The 24,446-nt window shown below is 43.3% G+C and overlaps 1 protein-coding gene across 2 annotated transcripts in view; it reads left to right on the top strand.

Annotated features, from left to right (window-relative positions):
* ARHGAP10 (Rho GTPase activating protein 10) overlaps positions 1-24,446 on the top strand; it is a 357,364-nt gene that overhangs the window by 183,477 nt on the left and 149,441 nt on the right. For both annotated transcript variants that reach the window (XM_062199520.1, XM_062199519.1), the window contains exons 11-13: positions 7,720-7,801; positions 10,434-10,479; positions 12,908-12,973. In XM_062199520.1, the coding sequence (XP_062055504.1) occupies positions 7,720-7,801; positions 10,434-10,479; positions 12,908-12,973 (194 nt within the window). The remainder of the gene's footprint in view (positions 1-7,719; positions 7,802-10,433; positions 10,480-12,907; positions 12,974-24,446) is intronic.

Below are 24,446 nucleotides of genomic sequence, written 5' to 3'. Positions count from 1 at the left end.
AGATTCCCTTTTTTTACAATGTGTACCAGAGGGCATTGGAGTGTGGTTTACAGGTGCATTTTTAGCTTTTGTGAATAAAGCCAAAGTGAAAAATTTTGTACAGAGATTTTTGTAGACACACATTGTTATTTGTCTTGGGTAAATACCTTAAAGGGGGATTGCTTGGTTTATGTTATGTTTGATATTTTTTAGGAAATTAATATTCTGAAGTAATTGTACTCTCACTAGCGTTGTGTGACAGTTCCAGTTGCCCGCCCCTCCACCTTCCCTCCCTCCCTTCCTTCTTCCTTTCTTCTCTCCCCTCGTCTCCCCTTCCCTCCCTTTTTCTCTTTCCTTCCCTCCCTTCCCTTTCTTCCCTTCCTTCTGTCCGTCCTTCCTTGGAAAGCAGAGGTGGAGAGGGAGAGGAAGGTCTTTCATCCATTGGTTCACTTCCCAGATGGCCTACAACAGCCAGATCTGGGCCATGTCAAGGACAGGAGCTTCTTCTGGGTCTCCCACGTGGGAGCAAGGGACTAAGCTATTGGGCCATCCTCTGCTGCCTTCCCAGGAACATTAGCAAGGAGCTGGGACTCAAATTAGCACCCATGTGGAATGCCGATGCTACAGGCAGTGGCTTAATCCACTGTGCCACAGTGTGGGTTGCAGCTCTTTTTTTCTTATCCAAGTTTGATCATGTTAATCTTTATCCTTTTAGTCATTTACGAATTATTGGCCATTTGTATTTCTTCTGTTGTGAAGTGTGTAGTGAAGTCCTTTGTGCATTTAAAAAAAATTCTGTTTGTTTTTGAATTATGGGAATTCTTTGTATATTCTGGATACAGACCTTTCATTAGCTATATTAATTGTAAATACATTCTCCAACTTGTGGCTTGCCTATTAATTTTCTTTTTATTCCCCCAGAAACCTTTTATTTAAGGAATATAAACTTTATGCATTTCATAAATACAGCTTTAGGAATATAGTGATTCTTTCCACCATACCTGCCCTCCCACCCACACTTCCACCTCTCCTCCTCCTCCCTCTCCTATTCCCATTCTTATTTTTTATTAAGATCTATCAATTAACTTTAAACACATATGATTAACTCTATATTAAGTAAAGAGTTCAGCAAGTTGTATGAAGAAAAAAAATGTTCCTCAACAGTTGAGACAGGGCTGTTCAAACTCATTGCATCTTGAAGTGTTAATTTAACTTCTATAGATTACCTTTTAGGTGCTCTATTAGTTATCATAGATCAGGGAGAACATATGGTATTTTTCCTTTTGGGACTTGTGTATTTCACAAGTTGTATGCATTCTGTTGCAAATGACAGGACTTCAGTTTTTTTAAAAAAATTTTACTGCTGTGTAGTATTCCATGGTGTACATATCCCATAATTTCTTTATCCAGTCTTCACTTTACAGGTATTTGGGTTGATTTCATATTTTTTTTGTAAGATTTATTTATTTAAATATCAGAGTTACACACAGAGAGAAGGAGAGGCAGAGGCAAGGGATGGAGGGAGAGGTCTTCCATCCACTGGTTCACTCCCCAGCTGGCTGCGATGGCCGGAGCTGTGTGCCACTCTGAAGCCAGGAGCCAGGAGCTTCTTCCGGGTCTCCCACATGGGTGCAGGGGCCCAAGGAGTTGAGCCATCTTCTACTGCTTTCCCAGGCCATAGCAGAGAGCTGGATTAGAAGTGGAGCAGCCGGGACTTGAACCAGTGCCCATGTGTTGACGCTACAGGCAGTGGCTTTACCTGCTTTACTGGCCCGATTCCATATCTTAGCTATTGTGAACTGAGCTGCAGTAAACATGGAGGTATATGTTTATATATGCTGATTTCATTTCTCTTGGGTAAATTCACAGAAGTGGGGTGGCTGGGTCATATGGCAGGTCTATTTCTGAGGTTTCTCCAGGATGGTCCAGTATTCCACAGTGGCTGAACCAGTTTAGATTCCCACCTACAGGAGATTAGGGTGTATTTTTCCCCACATCATCCCCAGCATTTGTTGTCTGTTGATTTCTGTATAAAAGCTGCTGTAATGGGCGACTAGGTGAAACTTCATGGTGGTTTTGATTTGTATTTCCCTGACAATTAGTGACACTGAACATTTTTTCATGTGTCTGTTGGCCACTTGGATTTCCTCTTTTTAAAAATGCCTGTTTAAGTCCTTTGCCTATTTCTTAACTGGGTTGTTTTGCTCTTGTTGAGTTTCTTGATCTCTCTATTTGTTGTGGTTGTTAATCCTTTTTCAGTTGCATAGTTTGTAAATAATTACTCCCATTCTGTCAGCTGCCTCTTCACTTTGCTGAGTGTTTCTTCTGCAGTGCAGAAGATTCTCAATTTGATGTAATCCCGTTTGCTAGTTTTGGCTTTGATTGCCTGTTTCTCTGAAGTCTTTTTCCAAGAACTCTTTGCCTATGCTAATGTCTTACAGGGTTTCCCCAATGTCCTCTAATTATTTGGTTGTATCAGGTCATAGATTTAGGCCTTTAATCCATTTTGAGTAGATTCTTGTGTGAGGTGTAAGGTAGGGGTCTAGCTTCATACTTTGGCATATAAGATCCAGTTTTCCCAGCACCATTTGTTAAAGAGACTGCTCCAGAGATTAACTTTTGTACCTTTGTCAAAGATAAGTTTGTTGTAGATGCATGGGTTGATTTCTGGCATTTGGATTCTGTTCTATTGGTCTATCCATGTGTTTTTGTACCAGTATCAGGCTGTTTTGATTATAATTGCCCTGTGTGTATATCTTGAAACCTGGTATTGTGATGCCTTTGGCTTTGTTTTTGTTGTATAAGATTGCTTTAGCTCTTCCAGATCTCCAATTGCTCCAATAGGCACCAATTGCCATAAACTTTCCTCTTAACATTGCCTTTGCTGTATCCCATAAATTTTGGTATGTTATACTATCATCACTTATTTCTAAAAATTTTTTGATATCTCTTTTCGTTTCTTCAATGACTCACTGTTCATTCAGGAGCATGTTGTTCAGTCTCTGTTTACATATGTTCTATAGATTATCTTTTTAATTTTTATTTTTTTAAAGATTTATTTATTTATTTGACAGAGTTACAAAGAGAGAGAAGGAGAGGCAGAGAGAGAGAGAGAGAGAGGTCTTCTATCTGATGGTTCACTTCTCAACTGGCTGCAATGGCCGGAGCTGTGCCAATCTGAAGCCAGGAGCCAGGAGCTTCTTTCGGGTCTCCCATGTGGGTGCAGGGTCTCAAGGATTTGGCCCGTCTTCCACTACTTTCCCAGGCCATAGCAGAGAGCTGGATCAGAAGTGGAGCAACTGGGATTCAAACCAGTGCCCATATGGGATGCCAGTGCCACAGGCAGCAGCTTTTACCCACTACGCCATAGCACTGGCCCCTCTATAGATTCCTGAATTGTTGATTTCCAGCTTCATTCCATTGTGATCAGAGAAGATGCATGGTATGACTTAGATGTTTTTGAATTTGCTGAGACTTGCTTTATGGCCTAGAATGTGGTCTATCCTAGAGAAAGTACCATGCACTGGTGAGAAAAATGTGAATTCTGCAAAATGTAGGATGAAGAGTTCTGTAGATATCTATTAGGTCTATTTGGTCTGTAGTGTTGATTAACTGTTATTTCTTTTCTGATTATCTGTCAGGTTGATCTGTCCATTGCTGAAAGTGGAGTATTGAAGTCTTTCATTACTGTTGTTTGGAGTCTATGTCTCTCTTTAGATCCATTAACATTTGTTTTAAATAGCCAGGTGACCTGTAATTAGGTGTATATACATTTTCAATAGTCAATCTTCCTTTTGACCTGATCCTTAATCATTACATAGTGCCCTTCTTCATCTCTTTAAATAGTTTTTGTGTTAGTGTATTTTTTCTCATATTAGGATGGCTACCCAGCTCTGTTTTGGTTTCTGTTAACATGGAATATCTGTTTCTATCCTTTCACTTTCAGTCTCCATGTATCTTTGTTGGTGAGATGTGTTTCGTAAGGCAGCAAATAGATAGGTTTTGTTTTTTAATCCATTCAGCCAGTCTGTGTCTTTTAACTGGAGAGTTGAGGCCATTTGCATTCAAGGTGACTATTGATAAATAACAATATTGCCCTGCCATTTTCCCATAAATGTTCCTATTGTTTATTTTGGATTTCCTTTGTACTTCTACTGGGAGATTTTCTGCCTTCACCTTCTTTCATGGTGATGACAGTGTTTCTGTGTGGACATCCTTAAGCATCTTTGGTAACTCTTGATGAGTGGTGACAGTTATTTTAATTTCTGTTTGTTATGGAAGGTCTTTGTTTCACCTTCATTCATAAATGAGAGCTTTGCAGGGTACAGTATTCTTGGTTCACAGTTTTTTTCTCTTAAATTTTGGAATATATATCACCATTCTCCAAGCATGTAGGGTTTCTGATGAGAAGTCAGCTGTAAGTCTAATTGGAGATCCTCTGAAAGTAGCCTGGCATTTACAGTTTGGAATCTTTTCTTTGTTTTACCGTGGAGAGTTTGACTACAGTGTGTCGTGGTGAAGCTCTTTTCTAATCATGTCTATTAGGAGTTCTGTGTGCTTCCTGTACTTTGATGTCCTTTTTTTCCCTCCAAACTAGGGAATTTTGCTGTATTTATTTCACTAAAAAGGGCTTCGAATCGATTCTCTTTCCATGCCTTCAGAAACTCCTAGGACCCTTATGTTCAGTCATTTGGTTGTATCCCGTGAATCTCTGACATTGTTTTTTAGTTTTCTAATTTCTTCTTCTATTTTTTTGGTCTGACTGTATAATTTTTTATATTTTTACATATTTTTTATTCTGTGGAATTATTCATTTCCAATATTATGTTTTGATTTCTCTTTAGAATCCCAATTTCATGGGAAAAATATCATTCATGTAATGTATGTACTTTAGTTCATGTGAATTTGCTTCTGATTACTTCTAAGTAATCCTATGATCAATTTTTTGAATTTCATTTCTGGCATTTTATCAGTCTCTTCATCCTCATTCTAGTATTGAACTGTTGTGTTCTTTTGGATATGCCATGTTGCCTTCTTTATTCTTGTTTCTTCAATTGTTCCATTTATTATTAGGCATTTTTGGTGATACTTTTTTTTTTTGGCCCTGTGATGGCTTTTGTCTTTGGACTGTGTGTGACTTAGTGGAGTGTCTGCTCTTTCAGTTAATACCCAGAGGTGTGTGCTAGGTGTGGTCAGGGAGCTCTGGTCAGTGCTCCAGGGTGAGGGGAGTGTCCAGGGTGATAGCCATGTTAGGCATGGTAAATCTCTAATCAGAAGGTAGGCTTGTTCTGCTCTGTTGGCATATTCTCATGCTCACCTGCTCTCCTCCCAGGAGACCAGTGCCTGGGTGCCAAGACCAGTGCTGTCACAAGAACTGTGCAGAGAATCCATGCAGTTCTTGGTGTGAACACAGATCCTGCAGCAGTGACCCTCAGCAGGGACTCAGGGAGCCCCGAGCACGTGGAGCTGCCCACAGTGACTGCCCAGAGACCCAGCCACCCTCTGCGCCCTCCCACACAGCCACAGTGTTGTCACAGTCCTGACACACAAGGCATCCACAATAAAGAGCTCCCAGCTCCCTGTCAATTCTCCCAGCCAGACTTGGGCATCTCCTCTTGGCTGGTTGCTGGGCACACAGCCACAGTCTGGTGCAGCTGTTACTTATATCCAAAATGGTGCCTGCTCTCTCTTGGCTAGTTATAGGGTGCTGGTATCAGGTGGTCAGGGAGAGAGAAACGTGCCCCCCCTTTTTCCCCTCTAGATTGACAGGTACACTGTCTCCCACAGGGCTCCAAGTCAGGTCCATGCCTGACTCTTCGCTCAGCTTTATCGCCAGAGGCTTGGGCTGCTGCAGTCTGGTCTCACCTCACTCCAAAGCTGGTGCTGAGGCTCTTATCTGCTGGGGTCCCAAGCTGTGCACATCCACACCCTCCACATAGGTCCACAGTGTCCCTCTAATTTGCATGGAGTTTCCTCTGCAGTTTTCTTCCCAATTCTTCCCTGAGATTGCAGTCTCTCCACGTTTTTAAAACTCTCTTCCCCTAGACTAGAGCAGTAAGCTCCCTCTCTATTCTGCATCTTCAACAGTAAAATCTGAGTGTCAGTTTTCATAACAGTATCCTTTGATGTGATGAACATTTTAATATGGATGTTGAATTTATCCATTTAAAAATTTTATTGGTACAGCATATTGCTCTAAGAAATCTTTATCTGCCATAGGGTTATAAAGAAATTTCCCATGTTTTCCTGTGACAGCTTTATAATTAGTGTATAACTTATGAAGAGTTTTGAGTGGTGTATGATGTCAGGTAGTTGGGTTGAGGTTTATTTTTTCCTCATTTGTATAGCCTCTTTTTTTCCTTTTTTTTTTTTTCAGATTTTTTATTTAAAAGGGACAGTTATAGACAGGGAGGGAGGTAGAGAGGAGGGGAGAGAGGGAGGGAGAGAGAGAATGAGCGTGCAAGTGCTATTGTCCATTTGCTGCTTTACTCCCTAAATGGCCTAAAGGCTAGGATTGAGCTAGGCTGTCGCTAGGGTCTGGAACTCCACCCAGATCTCCAACATGGATGGCAGGGACCCAAGCACTTGGGCCATCTGCTGCTTTCTCAGTCGCCTTAGCAGACAGCTGGATCAGAAGTGGGAAGTGGAACAGCTGGGATAAGAGCTGGTATTCATGTGGATGCTGTTGTCGAAGGTGGCAGCCTAACCTGCTGTGCCACAGTGCTGCTCCCAGATATCCTGTGGTTCTGGCACCATTTGTTGATAAACTTCCTGCTCATTTAGTTTTTGTGATTGCAGAGTTGTATGGTAAGAGTATGTCTGCTTTTGTAAGAGACCACCCAACTGTCTCCCGAAGTATCTGGTAGTTTGCACTCCCAGCAACGGTGACTGAGTTGTTGTTGCTCCACTTCCTCATCCATGTTGAGCATCATGAGTGTTTTGGATTTGGGCCATTCTGATGGGATGTGGTGGTGTCTAGTTTTAATTTGCGTTTTCCTAATGACACACGATGGGGGAGCAGCTTGTCTTGGGCTTATTTCACATCTGAATATCCATGCACATCTGGCACACATCCCAGCAGTTCCACTTCTGGGCATAAACTCAGAAGAATGAAAGCAAGGTCTTGAATAGGTACTCCTATGCCACGCTCATAGCAGCATTATTCACCATAGCCAAAAGGTGGAAGCAACTCAGGCATTCCGGATGTATGAATGGATACTCAAAATGTGGTATGTACGTGAAATGGAATATTATTCCAGCTTCAAAAGGAAGGAGATTCTCACCCATTGCTGCAACATGGATGAATCTTGAATAAGCTGTGCAGAGTGAAATAAACCAGTCAAAAAGAGCGCAATCTTGTATGATTCTACTTCCATATAATACCAGGGTTAGTGTACTTCATAAACATGGGAAGTAGAATGGTGGTTTCCAGGGGCTGGGGAGGGGGAGGATGGGGAGTTAGTGTTGCATGGGTGCAGAGCTTCATTTTTGCAAGATGAGAAAGATGTTCTTGATATGGTTGGTGGTGATGGTTGCATGACAATGTAAATAAATTTAATGCTAGTGTACAGTACCTTTAAATATGGTTAAGTTGTTAATTTTATGTTATTTGTATTTTATCACAGTTAATAATGAAACACAGTAACGACTGTATCATCTCATTAAAACTTAAGGAAACAGGCAAGCAGCTCGTGGTGTAGGTGGCAGTGGGTAACTTGATGCATTCCTGGTGTCTTTCAGGCCTGGCGTTGCACTGACCATGCAGGCGTTTTCAGAAGAGGAGAGGAAGCAGTGGTTGGAAGCTCTGGGTGGAAAAGAAGCTGTAAGAATAACCAGTGGCTGAGCTTTATTTCAAGTCCTTCAGAGTCGCCTTGTGTTCCTTCTTGGTATTTGTGCTTGATGGTATTTGAGAAAAGCTCCCTGCTGCAGCTGGTATTGGAATTCCTCGTGGAAGCCTTCAGCCTTCTTGTAATTTGGCTTGGGGTAGCAGCCGCACACGTCAGATGGGTGTATCATTAGTTTTTATTTCTGATTTCTCTCGACTCTGCCGCTCCGATTTGCTTTCCTTGAGGAAGGCATCCGGGTTCTCAGTTTCTTCTTTCCTCCCTAATGGTACTTTGGGTGAGGAGCGCAGTAAATGCTGGCAGTGTGTTCATCTCAGCGGAGATGAGGCAGTGTCACGAGTGGCTGCTATAATTATTTTGCGTGATTTAATGATTTATGGTTTAGTCTAATGGTTTCCAATATGCAGGGCGATGTAGCCTCAGTGAATGGGCCTCTGTATCAGACTGGTTTGAATAATGAAGTAAAGATAGTGATGCGCATTGGGATACACTGGGTTCAGTCTGTTTGCCACTTGATTCAAGCATTACTTTCATTTTGGTAGACTTGTGGTGTTTGGGAGTTGAGAATTTGGCAGCTCATGTATTCCATTGGGGATTTAGTGAGGATAATTATGGAAACTACCACAGAACCAATTTAAATAAACTCTGCTTAAAGTATTATGACTCAAAATAAACTTGCAGGGCAGGTGCCAGGTGAGCGTCTCTGGAAGAAATTAGCCGTTTTAGTAGGGGTGAAAGAAAGAGAAAGAGCATGGTGGGAGAAGTGGGATTGGAATCACATGCAGCGAGAGGAGAGCGGTTTTGGAATGGATCGTATGAAGTGGGCAAAGGATAGTCTTAGCTGGTGCTAACAGAGAAAACCCTGTGGGACTATAGGACATGGGGACAGCAAACTGAGTCCCCACTGTGTGCAGTGTCTTGATTTGGTGTTTGACAGGTGAAAACTCACAGGAATGCTTTTGAAAAACTGATGCTGTGCAGGGGGAGTAAATCATCCTTGCAAATAAAGCAGTGATCAGATTTCTGAGTCGCCTTACCGTGATTGAGCTGTATTTAGATGACATAGTTTTATTTCCATTTATTCTTGGTTTGTCCTTAAAATTTCTAGCTGGGAGTTACAAGTCCTTACAGTGTTTGTGCTTACTGAGATCCGAAGTGGATTGTCCTGACCCTTTTTAGTGAAGGCAGTGTACTTAACCTGGGAGGTGCGTCCCTAGAGTTTCAAGAAGCGCTTTGGAAAGTGAGTTTGCGTAGCTGAAAAGATCATGTGATTGAGTCACTTCTCCATTAGAGTAAGAGCCAAGTCCTGAACTCAGACACGCCCACAGAGGCAGGGCTGCACAGTTTATTTGGGGACAGTTAGAGTGGTGCTTTTTCACAGGTGCAGTGTGCCTTGCAGATGCCGGGCGAGCAGCTGGAATTCCTAGAGGCTGCTCAAAGCGATCCGTGGGCTGTTTGAGGGGTAGTTGTTTAAAGCATGGGCAGAGGCTATCACTGTCGTAAGCAAATACCAGATGTGAGGACTGGTCGTGCAAAAATGGACTTCATCTTTCTGGTGAGCAGGCGGGCAGTGTCTTTGTCCTCGTAGCTGGAAGGTTGGACATTTCTACTTCCCGTAAGCTCTCAGGACATTCTGTAGGGACCGTGGCCCCTGCGTCTTACTTTTGCTGGTTGGACATACCTCTGGGAGAGTGAAGAGCCTCTCAGATGTACTCCATGCTGCCCATGTGTGCATCAGAACTCCTGATACTACACAAGAGCAGAGAGAACCTTACATTGTTTCTCTGCACGCTTACTTCCGACACCAGATGTGTGGGTGTTCTCTTGTATCCAAGTCTCTTATGCCAGTTGGGTGTCCTACAGTTCGTTCAGTCCAACTCTGACGGGTTGCCTGGAGTTAGCATCAGACCCCACACCTGAAGGGCCCAGGCCCCCAGGGCTGCCCCGGTTTGAATTACTGAGCAAGAAGCTGCCGTCCACTACTGGGGATGCCCACAGGCTTCCCCTGTAGGTTCAGTAATTTGTGAGAAACACTTGCAGAACTCAGGGGAAACGTCTTGCTTACATGTCTTGGTGTATCATGGAGGAGCCAACTGGGAACAGCCAGATAGAAGAGCCACATGGGGTAGCGTGTGGCACGAGGGTTGGGTGGGCATACACAGCTTCCCTTTGTGGGAGCGCCATCTTCCCAGCTGCCCCATGTGTGCAGCAACCCAGAAGCTCATCAAATTTCATTGCTTCAGATTTTCTGGAGCTCAGTCTCCAGCTCACTCCCAGAGAGGTGTGAGGGTGGGACTGGAAGTGCCAGCCCTCCAATCACTTGATCCTTCTGATGCTCAGCCGTGCTCTGAGGCGGTCTTGGGATCCTGTGCTAACACACCTCATAGTGTAAACTCACATGTGACCAGAAAGGACTTCAGTGACTCGTAAAATCCAAGGATGCAGGCATCCTGTGCCCAGAAAGCAAGGACCAAGACCAAATATGTCCCTCAGGGACCATGATCCAATGCCAGATTCATAAAAATGTATTTTTTACGTGGTCCTGATTGTGCCTACTTGAATCATTTTCACTGATTTGTTAAAAATACTCTTCCTTTTCTCTTTCACTAGCTGTTCCATAGTTTTAATAGAGCCATCGTCCCAAGACCAGAAGGAAGTAAGTACAAATTTACAAAATGAGTGTTCCTTTCTCTTTTCCACGCATTAGCTTTTGCCAATCACTGATGTGCTGCTGTTGCTGGGGACTTGATTGGCACCTGCTCTGCGCTGGTCCTCCATTGCCTGTGGTCTCTCTTAGCCACTGGGGACTGCATCAGAGTTCCCGGGGCTGCTGCAGCCCTCACCGAGCTTTCCCAGTTCTGAGCTTTTCTGAGTCTTGCTCTGCAAAACCCTAAACACGTTCTCTACAATTCACTTTTTTATCTTTTTAAAACCGTAAGTAATCACCTGAGAGTTTCAGGTATCCAGCGTCCAACTTGCCTGGTGGCAGAGTCGCATGCACACCTGGACTCAGGTCTTTGTTCCCTGTCCCTCGTATTCTTTCCCCACATAGTCTCAGAACGCTGGCTGTCATTGGGACTTGGAAAATAGCAACAGATAACAACTCTCAAGGATCTTCATATGCACACTGTCTGTCCTTGCAACTCTCATTGTTGCTGAGATAAAGCAAAAATGTGTTGGGATTTTCTGGGTGCTTGTGTAGATTTGCTTTCCGTATATTTGGAGAAATTAAGGCTACAGCTGTGAAATGGCCAGTTTGGAAACTCTGTAATATGATTTCAAAATAATTACGATCACTTAAGCCACCATTTGAGTACAAGACATGTCCCCTCCCCCCTCCATCCCAGCACTAGACATTGGTGAGGGGCCACGGGAGGGTGGTGAATTCACTGAAGCATCACTTCTTTTTTTTTTTTTTAATTTATTTGAAAGGCAGATTTACACACACACACACACACACTGTCTTCCATTCGCTGGTTCATTTTCCAAATGGCTGCCACAGCTAGGGCTGGGCCAGGCTGAAGCCAGTAGCCCAGAAGTCCATCCAGGCCTCCCACATAGATGGTAGGGACTCAAGTATTTGAACCATCCTCTGCTGCCTTCCCAGGTGCATTCGCAGGGTGCTGGATAGGAAGTAGAGCAGCCAGGACTTGAACCATTGTGAGGCACCTGCTTAACCTTCTCCCTCTCTCCTTTGCTTGGTGCTTCTTCTTTCTCGTTCATCTTCTTCCTCCCTGTTTCTTTTTTCTCCTTGCTTCTTTGCTCTCTTTCTTATTTAATAGAGAGAAATTAAAGCATGCCATTTTTTTGGAGGGGATGGAGGTGGGGGATAGTTTAAGCAGAAAGAAATATCTGAATTTATAAAATGTAAATTGTGTGTATGTGTGTGTATGGGGAGAGAGAGAGAGAGAGAGAGAATGAATTGGGAAAGCCCTGCTTGGTGTTCAGTAAAATTTTCCTCAAGCTGAGCATTATGTATTAGGTACAGAGCTTGTATTTGTGGGTCATTCATGTAGCCCCTATGAGAGCCAGGAGTTAGCGCTGCTGTTGTGTGGGTTCTGAATGCAGTGGTGAAGGGGACTGCTTTTCTTGGTTTCATTTTTGGAACAAGAATTGTCTTTCATTGGGGTATACATATGTCACCTATTCATTGGGAAACACATGTATTAGAAAAAATACAAATTTTAGTTTTGAAATTCTATGCCACATGATCATCTATTTTAAATTCATTTTGAAAATATTATTTTGAAAACGTGGTGTATGGTAGCATAAAATCTCAACAGTTTACTTGAAGCTCATTTTCCAAATTAAAATTTTGTAGTCTTTCCTAAAGACCTGCCTCCCACTCCAACTTAAAAAAAAATTTTGTTTTCTTAGATACTCAAGTAATGTAAGAACCTTTACTTATATGTATAGTTTTCCTTAGTTGAGCTTTGGTTGGAATTTTTAGCAAAATGTATCTTGGTTACTAGATAGCACGCCTTAAAAATTTATGTCACTATTTTTTATTATTTTCAACACATTATATTATCTTGAAATTATTTTTAAGTTATAAATGTATTAAAAATCATTGAAAGTGGATATCCTGATTTTCCAGCAAAAGCTCTTCTAAATATGTGAAATTTGAGAGTAGGCTTTTGGCCCAGCAGTTAAATCATAGCTGCACATTGGGATACCTGGGCTACATTCCCAGCCTGGCTCCTGACTGCAGCTTCTTGCCAGTGCAGTCTCTGGGGCACAGTGGTGATGGCTCAGTGTTTGGGTTCCTGCCGCTCCTGTATGAGATCTGCATTGCTTTCCCCAGCTGGCCGGTTGTGGCCCCAGACATTGGGCATTTGGGAGTGAACCAGTGGATAGGAATCTGCCACCCTACCCCCTCATCTCCCTTGGCATGTCTCTGCCTCTCAAATGAATAGAATATGAAATTGATGAATTCTAACTTAAGTCATTTAAATTGGGAATAAGTCTTATTTATCTTTTTAAAATAGTGAAATAAAAGTTTAAGTAGCTTTCCCCCTCCTTTCTGTGGGGAAAAGAGATATAAATAATTGTGTCCTTAAAAATTTTATAACTACTTCTTTTAGGTGCACAGTTGGATAAGATTGGATTCACGATTCTCAGAAAATGCATCAGTGCAGTTGAAACACGAGGTAATGTGATTATCTGAATTGTTTTATTCATGAAAGGACATAGGTATGTAAAAATCTAAAACTTGTTTGAAAACACTTGTTGCTTGCTTGCTGAAGTGTAGAATGAAATGCATTAAAACAGGATGCTCATTCTGGGTACCATGAGGTCAATTATTCATTTACTATGACATTTGGGGATATTTTTTAATGTCCATTTTTCTCCCCTTCATTAAAACATGAGATTAATGTTGACAAGAGAGTCGTATTCATTTGCTACATCTGCCATAGCAAACCACCATGGACGGTGTGACTTTGAACAGTACAATTTTATCTTCTCCCAGTTGTGGAGGCTGGATGTCCAAGGTCAAGGTCGGTTTCTTCTGTTTGCAGATGAGGTCTTCCTGCTGTGTCCTCACATGGCCTTTTCTCTGTGCATGCATGGCCCTGGTGTGTCTCTTAATGTACCCAAACTTCTTATCAAGACCCAAATCCTATGACCTCATTGTTACTTAATCACCCCTTTGAAGGCTCTCCTGAAGTGTGGTGCTTTGGGCTTCAGTGTGTGACTTTCAGGAGGGCACAGTTCAGCCCAAGAGAGGGGTCAGCACTGTTGGACACCCAGTCATGCTCACTTTTTGTTTTAAGCTGTGAAGAGACTCTCTCTCCTCCATTGTCTTGTGAATGGCCATTAAAAAAATCAACTTTATTGAGGCCTAATTTTCATGAGGTAGCATTCACTGATTGTAACTGTGCAAATTGTTAAGTTTTGAACAATGTATCCAATTGTATAACTGCTACTGCAGTTGTAGAAGATTCTGTGCCTGCCTCTGATTTTTTCTTGCTGCTTTACAGTCATCCCCTACGACCTCCTTGATCCTTGGCATCCACTGAGCTGCTTTTTCTCGCTCTGGTTCTGCCTGTTTCTAAAGCATTTCCTACAGATGGAAGCATGCAGCCCATGGTCTTTACACTCTGGCAATATTTGGTGTAGTGCTTTTGAGATTCATCCTGTTGGATGTATCTTTAGCTCATCTCTTTATCACAGATAGTATTCTGTTTTATGGATATATAACAATTTGTTTATTGGTCTGTTGTTAAATATTTCGGTTGATTCTGTTAAAGTTTTAAGGAAACTAATTCCTCCACTGACCAAAAGCCCGTAGGAATTTTCTTTGTAGTCCCTAAGATAAAGTCCCTGCAGATTTGGGAGAAACAAATATTGAACATTGCAAAACAGGCTGTTTGTGGTTGTTGAAGTTCTCTTTGTTTAGAGACTTGGTGAGGCATGGATAAGTTGAATATTTAATTCACTTTTCAAATCATGTACATTCCAGCCCTATGCTGGATGACTTAGTGGGATGAAGGATGGCATTCACCTGTTCCATCATACAAGGTTTTTGTTTTAAATCCAGGACTGCCACCTGTGAATTCAGATGCTGGATAACAGATAAATATGAGCTGTTTCATGATTTGGGGATTTGCCCATCAGCAATAACAACTGAAGCTCTGAAAGCCTTTTCTCCCACACTCACTCACAGGGGCAATTCAGACTGACAGGTTTTCATCATTTCAACCTGCACTGAAATTGAACTGATAAATTTGTTCATTTTCCTAGTGCTTGGAAAAATATTTTTAGTATCTCTCACTCAGCCCTCATGTTTTTCATCTGAAGTCCTTAAGTTAGAACTTTAATCATATCACTTGCATGCTTATCAGTTTTGATAAATGAAATTCTTTCTCCAAAAGGTATGTTTTATTCATACCTTTCCTTCTGCCTGAACAGATAAAGATCTCAGTAGAAGGCTTTCTGATTGGCATGTGTAGTTTTATAGAGTGTTATGTACATTGAATGGTGTAAATATATTGGAATCTGCATGTATTAAGTGTGTTTTATTATCGATATATAGATTATTGACTATCTTTTAAAATAAGACAGAAACACAGAAGGAGAGCTCTCATTTACTGGTTTACTCTCCAAATAGCCTCAGCGGCCTCCAGCTGGGACCTCAGCCCAGGTGCCCCACATAGGTGGCAGGAACCCTGTTACTTGAGTCTTTACCTCTGCCTCACAGGTTCTGCATCAGCTAGAAGCTGGGTCAGCAGCTGAAGCTGGGCATGGGTGCCTTAACCACTAGGCTAAACACCCATCCCAAATTGTGGAGTACTTTTAATAGAAGAATGAGTCTACACAGTTTATGTTTAATTTTTCCCATTGAATAACTCATCCAAAAAAGTATCTTTTTCTTTCTAAATCTTTGTCTTCAAAGCCTTTCATTATTGAAACCTGTTGCTTTCACTTGAGTAATAGACTAAAAATAGAGTTAACATGATCTGATTGCTGATTCTCTTTATTAAAAATGATGGGGAACCTTATAGAATCTCTGTCTTATAGCTTAAATTTGGGAGTTCCTTCTGAGCATATTTCTATTTTTTAAAAAATTATTTTTATAAGATTCTTATTTATTTATTTGAAAGGCAGAATTATGAAGAGAGAAAGAGTGAGAGATCTTAGATCTGCTGGTTCAATCCCCAAATGGCTGCAATGGCCAGGGCTGGGCCAGGCTGAAGCCAGGAGCTTATAATTCTGTGCAGGTCTGCCAAGTGGATGGCAGGGATCCTGGCACTTGGGCCATCTTCTGCTGCTTTCTCAGGCACATTAGCAGGGAACAGGATTGGAAGTGAGCAGCTGGGCTTTGAACTGGAGCTCATGGGATGCTGCCTTAACAAGTGCCACACAATACCCCACCCCCACCTTTTTAATTTAATTTTTTATTTGAAGGGCAGGGCTGGTGAGGAGGGAGAGAGAAATCAGAAATCAGAGAGAAATCTTCCATCCACTGGTTCACTCACCAGATTCCTGCAACAGCCAGGGCTGGGCCAGGGTTGAAGTCAGGAGGCCAGCCTCTCAAGTTTTCCTCGTGGGTGGCAGGAACCCAAGGACTTGAGCCATCACCTGCTTCCCCTCCAGGGGATGTGTTAGCAGGAGGCTGGATTGGAAGTGGAATAGCTGGGTCTCCAACCAAGGCACTTCAAGATGGAATGTGGGCATCACAAGTGGTGACTTAGCTGCTGTGCCAGTGACTGACCCAGGAATATTGCTCTGAACGATTTTCCCCAAACCGGCTCTCCTGGATATTGAGCTCTTTTGTGCTACAGGTGTTGCTTCATACACTTTTTCTTTATTTTTTTTTTTTTAAGATTTATTTTATTTATTTGAAAGAGTTACAGAGAGAGGTAGAGATGGAGATAGAGGTCTTCCATCCGCTGGTTCACTCCCCAGATGGCCACAGCGGCCGGAGCTGCGCCGATCCGGAGCCAGGAGTTTCTTCTGGGTTTCCCACGTCCCAAGGACTTGGTCCATCTTCTGCTGCCATCCCAGGCCATAGCAGAGAGCTGGATTGGAAGAGGAGCAGCCGGGACTAGAACTGGCGGCTATGTGTTCTTCAGGCCAGGGCGTTAACCCGTTGAGCCATGGTGCTGACCCCTCTTTTTTTTTTTTTTTTTTTTTTTTTAAATCAGGGTAAAGCTAGTTTATGTTCCTCTATTAAGAACCCTGCATATTTTCTTTTTCTTTTTTCTTTTCTTTTTTTTTAAATTTTTGACAGGCAGAATGGACGGTGAGAGAGAGAGAGAGAGAGAGACAGACAGACAGAGAAAGGTCTTCCTTTGCCATTGGTTCACCCTCCAATGGCCGCTGCAGCCGGCACGCTGTGGCTGGCGCACCGCGCTGATCCGAAGCCAGGAGCCAGGTGCTTCTCCTGGTCTCCCATGGGGTGCAGGGCCCAAGCACTTGAGCCATCCTCCACTGCACTGCCGGGCCATAGCAGAGAGCTGGCCTGCAAGAGGGGCAGCCGGGACAGAATCTGGCGCCCCGACCGGACTAGAACCTGGTGTGCCAGCGCCGCTAGGCGGAGGATTAGCCTATTGAGCTGCGGCGCCGGCTTCCGTATTTTCTTAGCTTAAAACACAAGAGTTAAATGGGAACTTAAAAAAGTTTGTGGAAAGATGGAATTCAGCGGTACACTTATTTGGTGCCAAAAAGTAAAAAAAAATACAACAATCCATACCTGTGTGAGTTATCTCAAAAGTTCATGGAAAAAATGCATGCTGTGAAAAAAATATGCTTGGGCTCCAAAAATTTTTTTGTACCCCAAAATTATTTTGTACCCCCCCAAAACCCCTCTTTTTTAAAGTTCCATTTTCCCAGAAACACTTTTAAGTTCCTTTGTGGTTTTTACTCATCAAGCGCTGGTGGGAAACCTTTGCTCATCACTGTGGTAACTGCGCTTCTGGAGCAACCGGCCAGGTTCAAAGTTCCTGGTTGCCCAGTCAGAGGGAGGCTGATCTGGAGGGCTTAGGACCAGCAAATAAGTGCTCTGGTCTTGCAGTGAATTACATGTGCTCACAGCTAAATGGCTATCCATTGCCATGTGGCTTCACTCAACCCCAAAGGCTACAGGAAACACAGCCCTACCAGGAGCCTGCAAAACAGAGCTGGCGAATCCCGTTCATGACCACTGTGTACTTGGTGGGTCTGCGTGCATCATGACCTAGAAGCATTCATTGAGATCTGATGGAAGAATTACTTCTGTCACTATGTTGAGCATCTTAAATATTTCTATTGTTCTCTGTAAACTCCCATTTCAGTTGGTCTGGTGAAAGCAGTTAACCTTTCTTAACTTTTTTTTAAATAAAAGACATTTTGTGTTTCTAGTATTAACATTATTTGTGGTTTCACTGAAATATTTGCAAAGCATCAGGCAGATGTCTAATGTTTACTACAGTCCTCAGTAGCATAAGAAAGTAGTTTAACAACATATTAACATAGCTTAGATAACAAAGAACATATAGCACATAGAATAATGTCATGACTTAATATTTATAGTATACATGAGTATAGATATTCGTGTATATTGGCCTGAGTGGGACTATTTAACAAGATGAGAACAAATCCCATTTTGCTACTGTATCAGAATCAATTACTTGTACTCTCTCATTTCCATAGAATTGTGTGCTCATATAGTTACGGTATGGGTGGGAGTCAGATCTGCTGATCTTTTATCCATATATGAAATACATGTTAATTACGTGTACCGACTCCAACATTGAAAATTACTGCTTACACGTACCAAGCTGAAGGAGTTCCTAAAGCAGTTGTTTGCAGACTTTTCTGTACATTGCAGTCACCTGGAATCTTTAAGTGGTCTGACTAAATTGCTACTGGGTGTGAACTAGAAGTGGGAGTTGTCATACCACCTCCCGGGGGATTCTGATACAAAGCACAGTTCGGGAATCCCTATCTGAAAAGAAGAGTGGCCATCACTGGAGAAATGGAATACACTAATTGTTGTCCTCCTGTGGGTCATGTTCTGCTACATGGGGCATGTTCTCTTAATTCTTTTTAAAAAATAACCCAACCTAAATCCAAACAAACAAAATAGAAAAGTTCTGAAGAAATGGAGCAGTGTTCGTTTCCATCCTTCAATAGTCTATCATGGTTAAACCTGGTTCTAACATGAAGCCAGTTGGTTAACTAGTATTTATTGAGCCAACACAGGGTGCATATAGTCTTGCTATAGGCCTTAAGGGTTGTTTGTATTTACATCTAACCCTTGATCTATTAATGGTAGACAGAACATAGAAATTTGTAGGAAACTGAAGTTTACAGGTAATAAAAATGTTACAGGCGTGGATGTTTGGCCTGGTGGCTAAGATGCCTATGTCCCGTATAAGAGTACCTGGGTTCGACACTCTGTTCCGGCCCCTAACTCCAAATTCCTGCTAGTGCAGACCCTGGGAGGCAGAAGTGTATGTGTCAAGTAATTGGGTTCTTGCCACTCATGTGGGAGACCCGGATTATGTTTCAGGCTCCTGGATTCAGCCTGGCTGTTGCGGACATTTGGGAAGGAAAGCAGTGGTTGGAAGCTCCGTCTGTCTTCTGTGTCTGCCTCTCGAATCAAGTTACGAGTTTGCAGGAGAGAATCTTAGTGATATCGATGGACTGGGAGAGACCCACTGTGAATTAAGAGCTGTTTTAGGAATGGGCTTCCTTAGAATTGAAGCAGGGTGGGGGTTGTCCAGTCTGTGGGCCAGAATAAGGCCTGTGAAATCAGTTAGTCTGGCCCTGCCAAGGCAAACGCATGGGGGAATTGAAATTTGACAAATCTGTAGCAGGTTAATTTTCAAGTTGATAATGATATGGCCATGAATAATGTTATGAATATCCAGATGGCCCTGGGCAGAGGAAAGGATCCCCACCCCTGATTTCAAGGGTAGGAAAGTCTGTTTTGGCATGTAGAAAAGCCCCAGCAAGGATGTGGAGAGCCAGTGTGACTGAGACAAGCCAGAGCTGACCGGGAGGAGAACGTGAAGAGTCGGTTGAAGCAGGTACTTGGGCACCTGGTTTTGCTGTGAAGGTGCTGGGTGAGGGGTAGTGGATGGTAGAGAGCAAAGTAGCAGGCTTTAAAATGTCGGCATGACATCATCTCCTGTGGGATGCCTAGGGATCCTGTTGATGATAGAGTATTCTGTAAGTGAGGCCCTGAGTCTGGCTAATAGACGTTGGTGTGTTTGTGGAAGCAAATAGTATAGTCGTGTTCAGAAAATTTTGCTGTGGTCATGCTGGTTATGCTTAGCAGTAGACTGTACAGAGAAGATGAGAGTCCTATAAGAAGTCTCACCTTCAAGTGTTAGCTTAGGAAGGAGGACATTGAGGAAGCTTAGGGTGCGTGGCAGGCCTGATGGCCTACATTGGGCTTGACAAGTGCTCATTCTGTTGAATGAGAATTGGTGGCTGGGCCCCTGCTCTAGGCAGTGAGAGAGATCCAGTGAGGAGAGTGGTTGCATGGAGATGGATGTTCTGATCTTTTGCTGTTAGGAGACAGAAGCAGCCATGGGAGGCTTCAGGTGGGTAGAGTTTATGAAGGCCCTGGGTGACAGGTCTCTAGCTTTGCAGATTGTGGAAGGGAGCATGTGGATATAAAGTATATCTTCCGTCCTAAATCGTGAAGTCAAGAGAAGACATAATAAAAATGACTAAGGGTGGCCAAGTGTCAGGGTGTCTGAAGCCACGGGCAATTAAAATTTCAAGCTTTTTGTAGGTGAAACCCAGCAAGTTGAGAAGTATTTGTGACAGCTTTCATTATCCCACTGTCTCTGCGTGCCATGGAATTTCTGGTGCCCTGTGGAGCCCCTCCCTTTGCAGGAGAGCATCCCACTGTTCTCAAGCAGGTGAACACAGCCCTGCTCTCGTTGCCTTGGCCTTACTGAAAGCAGACACTGCGCATAGCCTCTGGTGGCTTTGGAGCTGTCATTATGGGGTCATGGGGTTGGCTGTTCTGCCTGCATTGCTGGAACACACAGTAGGCTCAGCGCCCTCCTTGGCCCCTCCTGAGCCTCTCTGATACCCAGTGCCCAGCTCTTGAATTGGTTTCTATAAGGACAAGAGGAATTGTCCAGGTCCATGTGTAGGTTGGGTGTGAGAAGGAAGGAATTTTGGCAGAGGAGAGAGTGGGGGTTGCAGAGGAGATAATTGGAAGACTGTGATACTTTGAGCATCCTTGGGCAAGATGGCAGGAATGGCGGGAGAGGGCTATGGGGCAAGGGAGGCACTAGGGTTACTTTGTGGAGGCTTGACCTGCCTTTGGATGACAGGTGATAATCAAGTTGCAGCTGCAGTGAAGTGTGCATTTGGAGGGCTTCATAGCCTTCCAAACCTTAGTTTCTTAGAAAGAAGAAATACAATAAGTAGGAAACTTGCACTGTCTACCTTGCACACAGGCTTGTGACATTAAAAGAGCTAGATTTGTGTGACGTATTCATGAACCATGTATCTTCACTACCTCTCTGGGTTCTTGCCCTGCTTTGTTTGAATCCTGATACCTGTGTGTTCCTCGTTTGGCAGTTTTATTGCCTGATACCGTTCATTATATCCCCTACATTTTTTTTCCCCTTGGAGCTTTACTTAGCGTGGAGAAAACATCTTCATTATCTTTTGCATGCCTCTTCTCCTGTCTGAATACAGTCGGGGCCTGGGCCACGTGTGAGTATTCCGTGAACAGTCGCTATCTGTTCAAGGACACAGCTTTCACTGAAACGCCACATCGGCATCGCTAGCTGTTAACAGGCATTTGTAAGATCATTGGAAGCCTTTGTTCTAGATGTGCCTGGAGTTGGAACGTTCACATACATATATGTTGATTTTCAGCCTGCTGTGAATTCGTGGTTGCACACATCTGTGTAAGCATCTCTCTGAATTATGGATAACTCGTTAGACATAGGAAGATACGTTGCGTTGGTGTGCAGGGGTTGTATGGTTTCAGAGCTTGCAGGGTGGTGACGCAATGTCCTTGAGCGAGTCACTCCCTTTCCTAAAAGGGAGCCATCTCTCCTAGGCCTACACCTTGTCTTTTTCGGGACCTGCACTGCACCCTGTGTTTCAGGTGCACGAGGAGCAAAGTAAGTCTCTTTTGCTATTTTCTTAAGTTATGATTTAAAACGAGATTTGTATGCCACTTTTGTTTATGAGGTTTCTCTTTTAAAAAGCTCCCATATGTGAATAATTTGAATATTCACTTCAATTTTCTAGAGCATGGCATTAAAACGTCGGCCTAGGCAAGCTGTCAGTTATCAAATTCAGCATTGTAACAAGCTGTGAACTCGTGGGGTAGAAGCAGGAAGCCACATGTAAGACAGGAAAATCGTTGATTTGTCCTATGTAAAAGTAAGCGTCTCTTCCTTTCACAAAGCTGGGTTTTAGGTTTTTGGAAAATCTTGCTGAAGTTGGTTTGAGGTTGTTTCTGATTCCAGAACTCTCTGGAGTTGTGTGCAGTCTTGAAATGTGCTCTGGGTAGTGATTAGTGTATATTTCAGTATTAATCTTTGCGGGTGTGGAAGAGAAGATGCCGAGAGTGAACCTGCAGCATATTTTTACCACCATGGCACATTAATCTTAAATTGCCAAGGGCAAATTCCATGCAAAATGAAGAAAATACAGAACAGCTGTCTGCAGAAAATTTACAGCAAGTAGACCACTGTTTCTCACTTGCTGTCTCTTTTTTAATCAAAATGGGTGTGAGGGGAGTGTGGGTGGAAGTAGAGGACAGGCTCATGTGGGAGGGAGCTGAAGCATCTTGTGGTGTCTGCAGAGAGGCAAATGCAAAATGGAAATACTAAATCCAGGCAAGTCAGAACTGAATATTCATTTTTTCTCAATTAGTAATCGGATGTGTTTGAAGCGAACTCTGAGAAGCCGTTCATTTCTAAATGAATGGTCGTGTTTCATTAAGCAAATGTTTCCTATGATATGGCCTGCCTGGTCCTGGCCTCCACCCCGTGTCTCTCTGCTGAGGGTTTGGTTTATGGCTATCACTCGTCCATCTCCAACCTCTTCTCTGTTACCTGCAGTTTTATCCAGTTTTCCCTCTCTAACACAAAGAACAGGAGTGAAGAAGGTTAATAGGACCTAGAATGGTCATTGCAATAAATTGCTTTGGTTCTGGGTCTGCTCGTATTTGAGGCTGGAGGTTAGATAGGAGCAAGAGAATGTCAGAGGTGTATTTTCAAGGAGTGCTTGAGGTGAATTCAGACCGAAAAACTTGGTAAACTATCTTCTTACAGGCGGGGCTAGGTTTTGTGTGTGTGCATCAAGTTCTGATGAGGCCTGTGCTGTTTGTGATATTCTCTGTACTCTTAGCGTCATTTTACCATTTATTAGTGCTGCGTGTTGAGTGCTCAGTGAACAGGAGGTACTCGTTAGAAGTACCTTTAGAGGCTACTAGCACTGTGGCAATAGGGGTCGAAGCCACCACCTGCAGTGCTGACATCCCGTATAGACACTGGTTTGAGCCCTGGCTGCTCTGCTTCTGATCTTGTTTCCTGCTAATGGGCCTGGGAAAGGTGTGGAGGATGGCCCAAGTGCTTGGGAGACCCAGAAGACGCTTCAGCCCGGCCCAGTCCCAGCTTTTGTGGCAATTTCAGGAGTAAACCTCTCTCTGTAACTCTGCCTTTCAAATAAAGAAATCTTTTTTTCTTAAGAAGAAAAAGTTCAGAAACTGAGGCTGATCATAATTATGTAGTCCCATTATTTTGCAAAACCTTTTAAAAAGTTTTGTTTGTTTGAAAGGCAGAATGACATAGACAAAGGAGGGAGGGGGGAGAGAGAGAGAGAGAGACAGACTTGTCTTCCATCTGCTGGTTCATTCCCCAGAGGCTAGTGACAGCCCTGGCAGCAGGGTCAGGCTAAAGCCAGGAACCCAGAACTCTGTCTGGATCTCCAATGGGTGGCAGGGACCCAACCACTTCAGCCATTTTAGGATTGCATTAGCAGGAAGCTGGATCTGCAGCACAGTAGTCAGGACTCGCACCAGGCACTCTGGTGTGGAAAGTGGGTCTTCCACGTGGCTGCACAACCCACTCTACTACCATGCACACCCCACAGAAGCCTCACGGCTGACTCAAGGTTCTGGGAGCACTGAGGGGTTAGTTGTGGTTTTTTTCTTTTATGTAGCAGTTTACACAGGAAAATCAGATACCCAAGTTCAATTTATCTGGTAATTTTATGTGACTCTTTAACAAGCAGCAAAATTAACTGGTTTGATTTTAACCTCCTGGACATTTGAGCAGTAAAGCGCAATCTCTTTGAGAGAACAAAGGACAGGAAGTAGCTCAGAAAGAATGGCAGGGCTTTCAGACTGTCTGGTTTTCCCTTGGAAGCTGAAACAACAATAAAAACAACAACAACAAACACGGCCACCCAGCCACCCAGGGAGGAGCTTGTCCTGGCTTTGCTAGCAGTTGGTTTAGACTTAGTACCTGCTGCAGCAGCTGCCGGGGTGGAGAGGCAGGTGGCAGCAGTGAGACACTGTCAGGCCTTGTTCTCGTGTTCTGGTCACTACATCCAGGGAGGGAAAGGAGTCTTGGAAAAACCACAGCTAGCTTTTGCCTTGAGTTTGAGCCTCTTTGCCAATTTATATTGGGAAAATTTTCCCACTGCTCACCCTGGAGCTGTATGAGCGACGAGTTTGGCATAACTTTGCCGAGGCAGCCGTCTTCACAGTGTAAATTCTCTACTGTACAGAGGCCTGGAAGAGAGGAGCCGGCAGGCTCCAAACACATGAAGATGAGCAGCTAGAAATGCCAGTTGCCTGACTGGATCACTTTCTACTGTATACGTGTGTTGAGATGTTGTACTGTACCCCACAAAATGTTCTTGTATTACATGCTACTTGAAATGTTAAGAAAAGAAAGTTAGTGCTTTTATTAACTGTCCCATCTTTTCTAGCTTAATTTACTGCTTACCCCTTCATGGTGTTACATACATCCAATGGGCTTTACTGAGCACTTTTAAAAATATATATATATATTTATTTGAAAGGCAGAGTTAGGAAGGGAGAGACAGAGATTTTCCATCCTCTGGTTCACTCCCCAAACGGCTGCAGTGGCTGCAGCTGGGCTGATCCAAAGCCAGGAGCTAATAACTTCATCCGGGTCTCCC

This window comes from Lepus europaeus, chromosome 8 (assembly GCF_033115175.1).
Source record: "Lepus europaeus isolate LE1 chromosome 8, mLepTim1.pri, whole genome shotgun sequence".
Taxonomy (NCBI): Eukaryota; Metazoa; Chordata; class Mammalia; order Lagomorpha; family Leporidae; genus Lepus; species Lepus europaeus.
The sequence above is the reverse complement of the archived record's forward strand: the minus strand, read 5'-3'. Positions and strand labels throughout refer to the sequence as shown.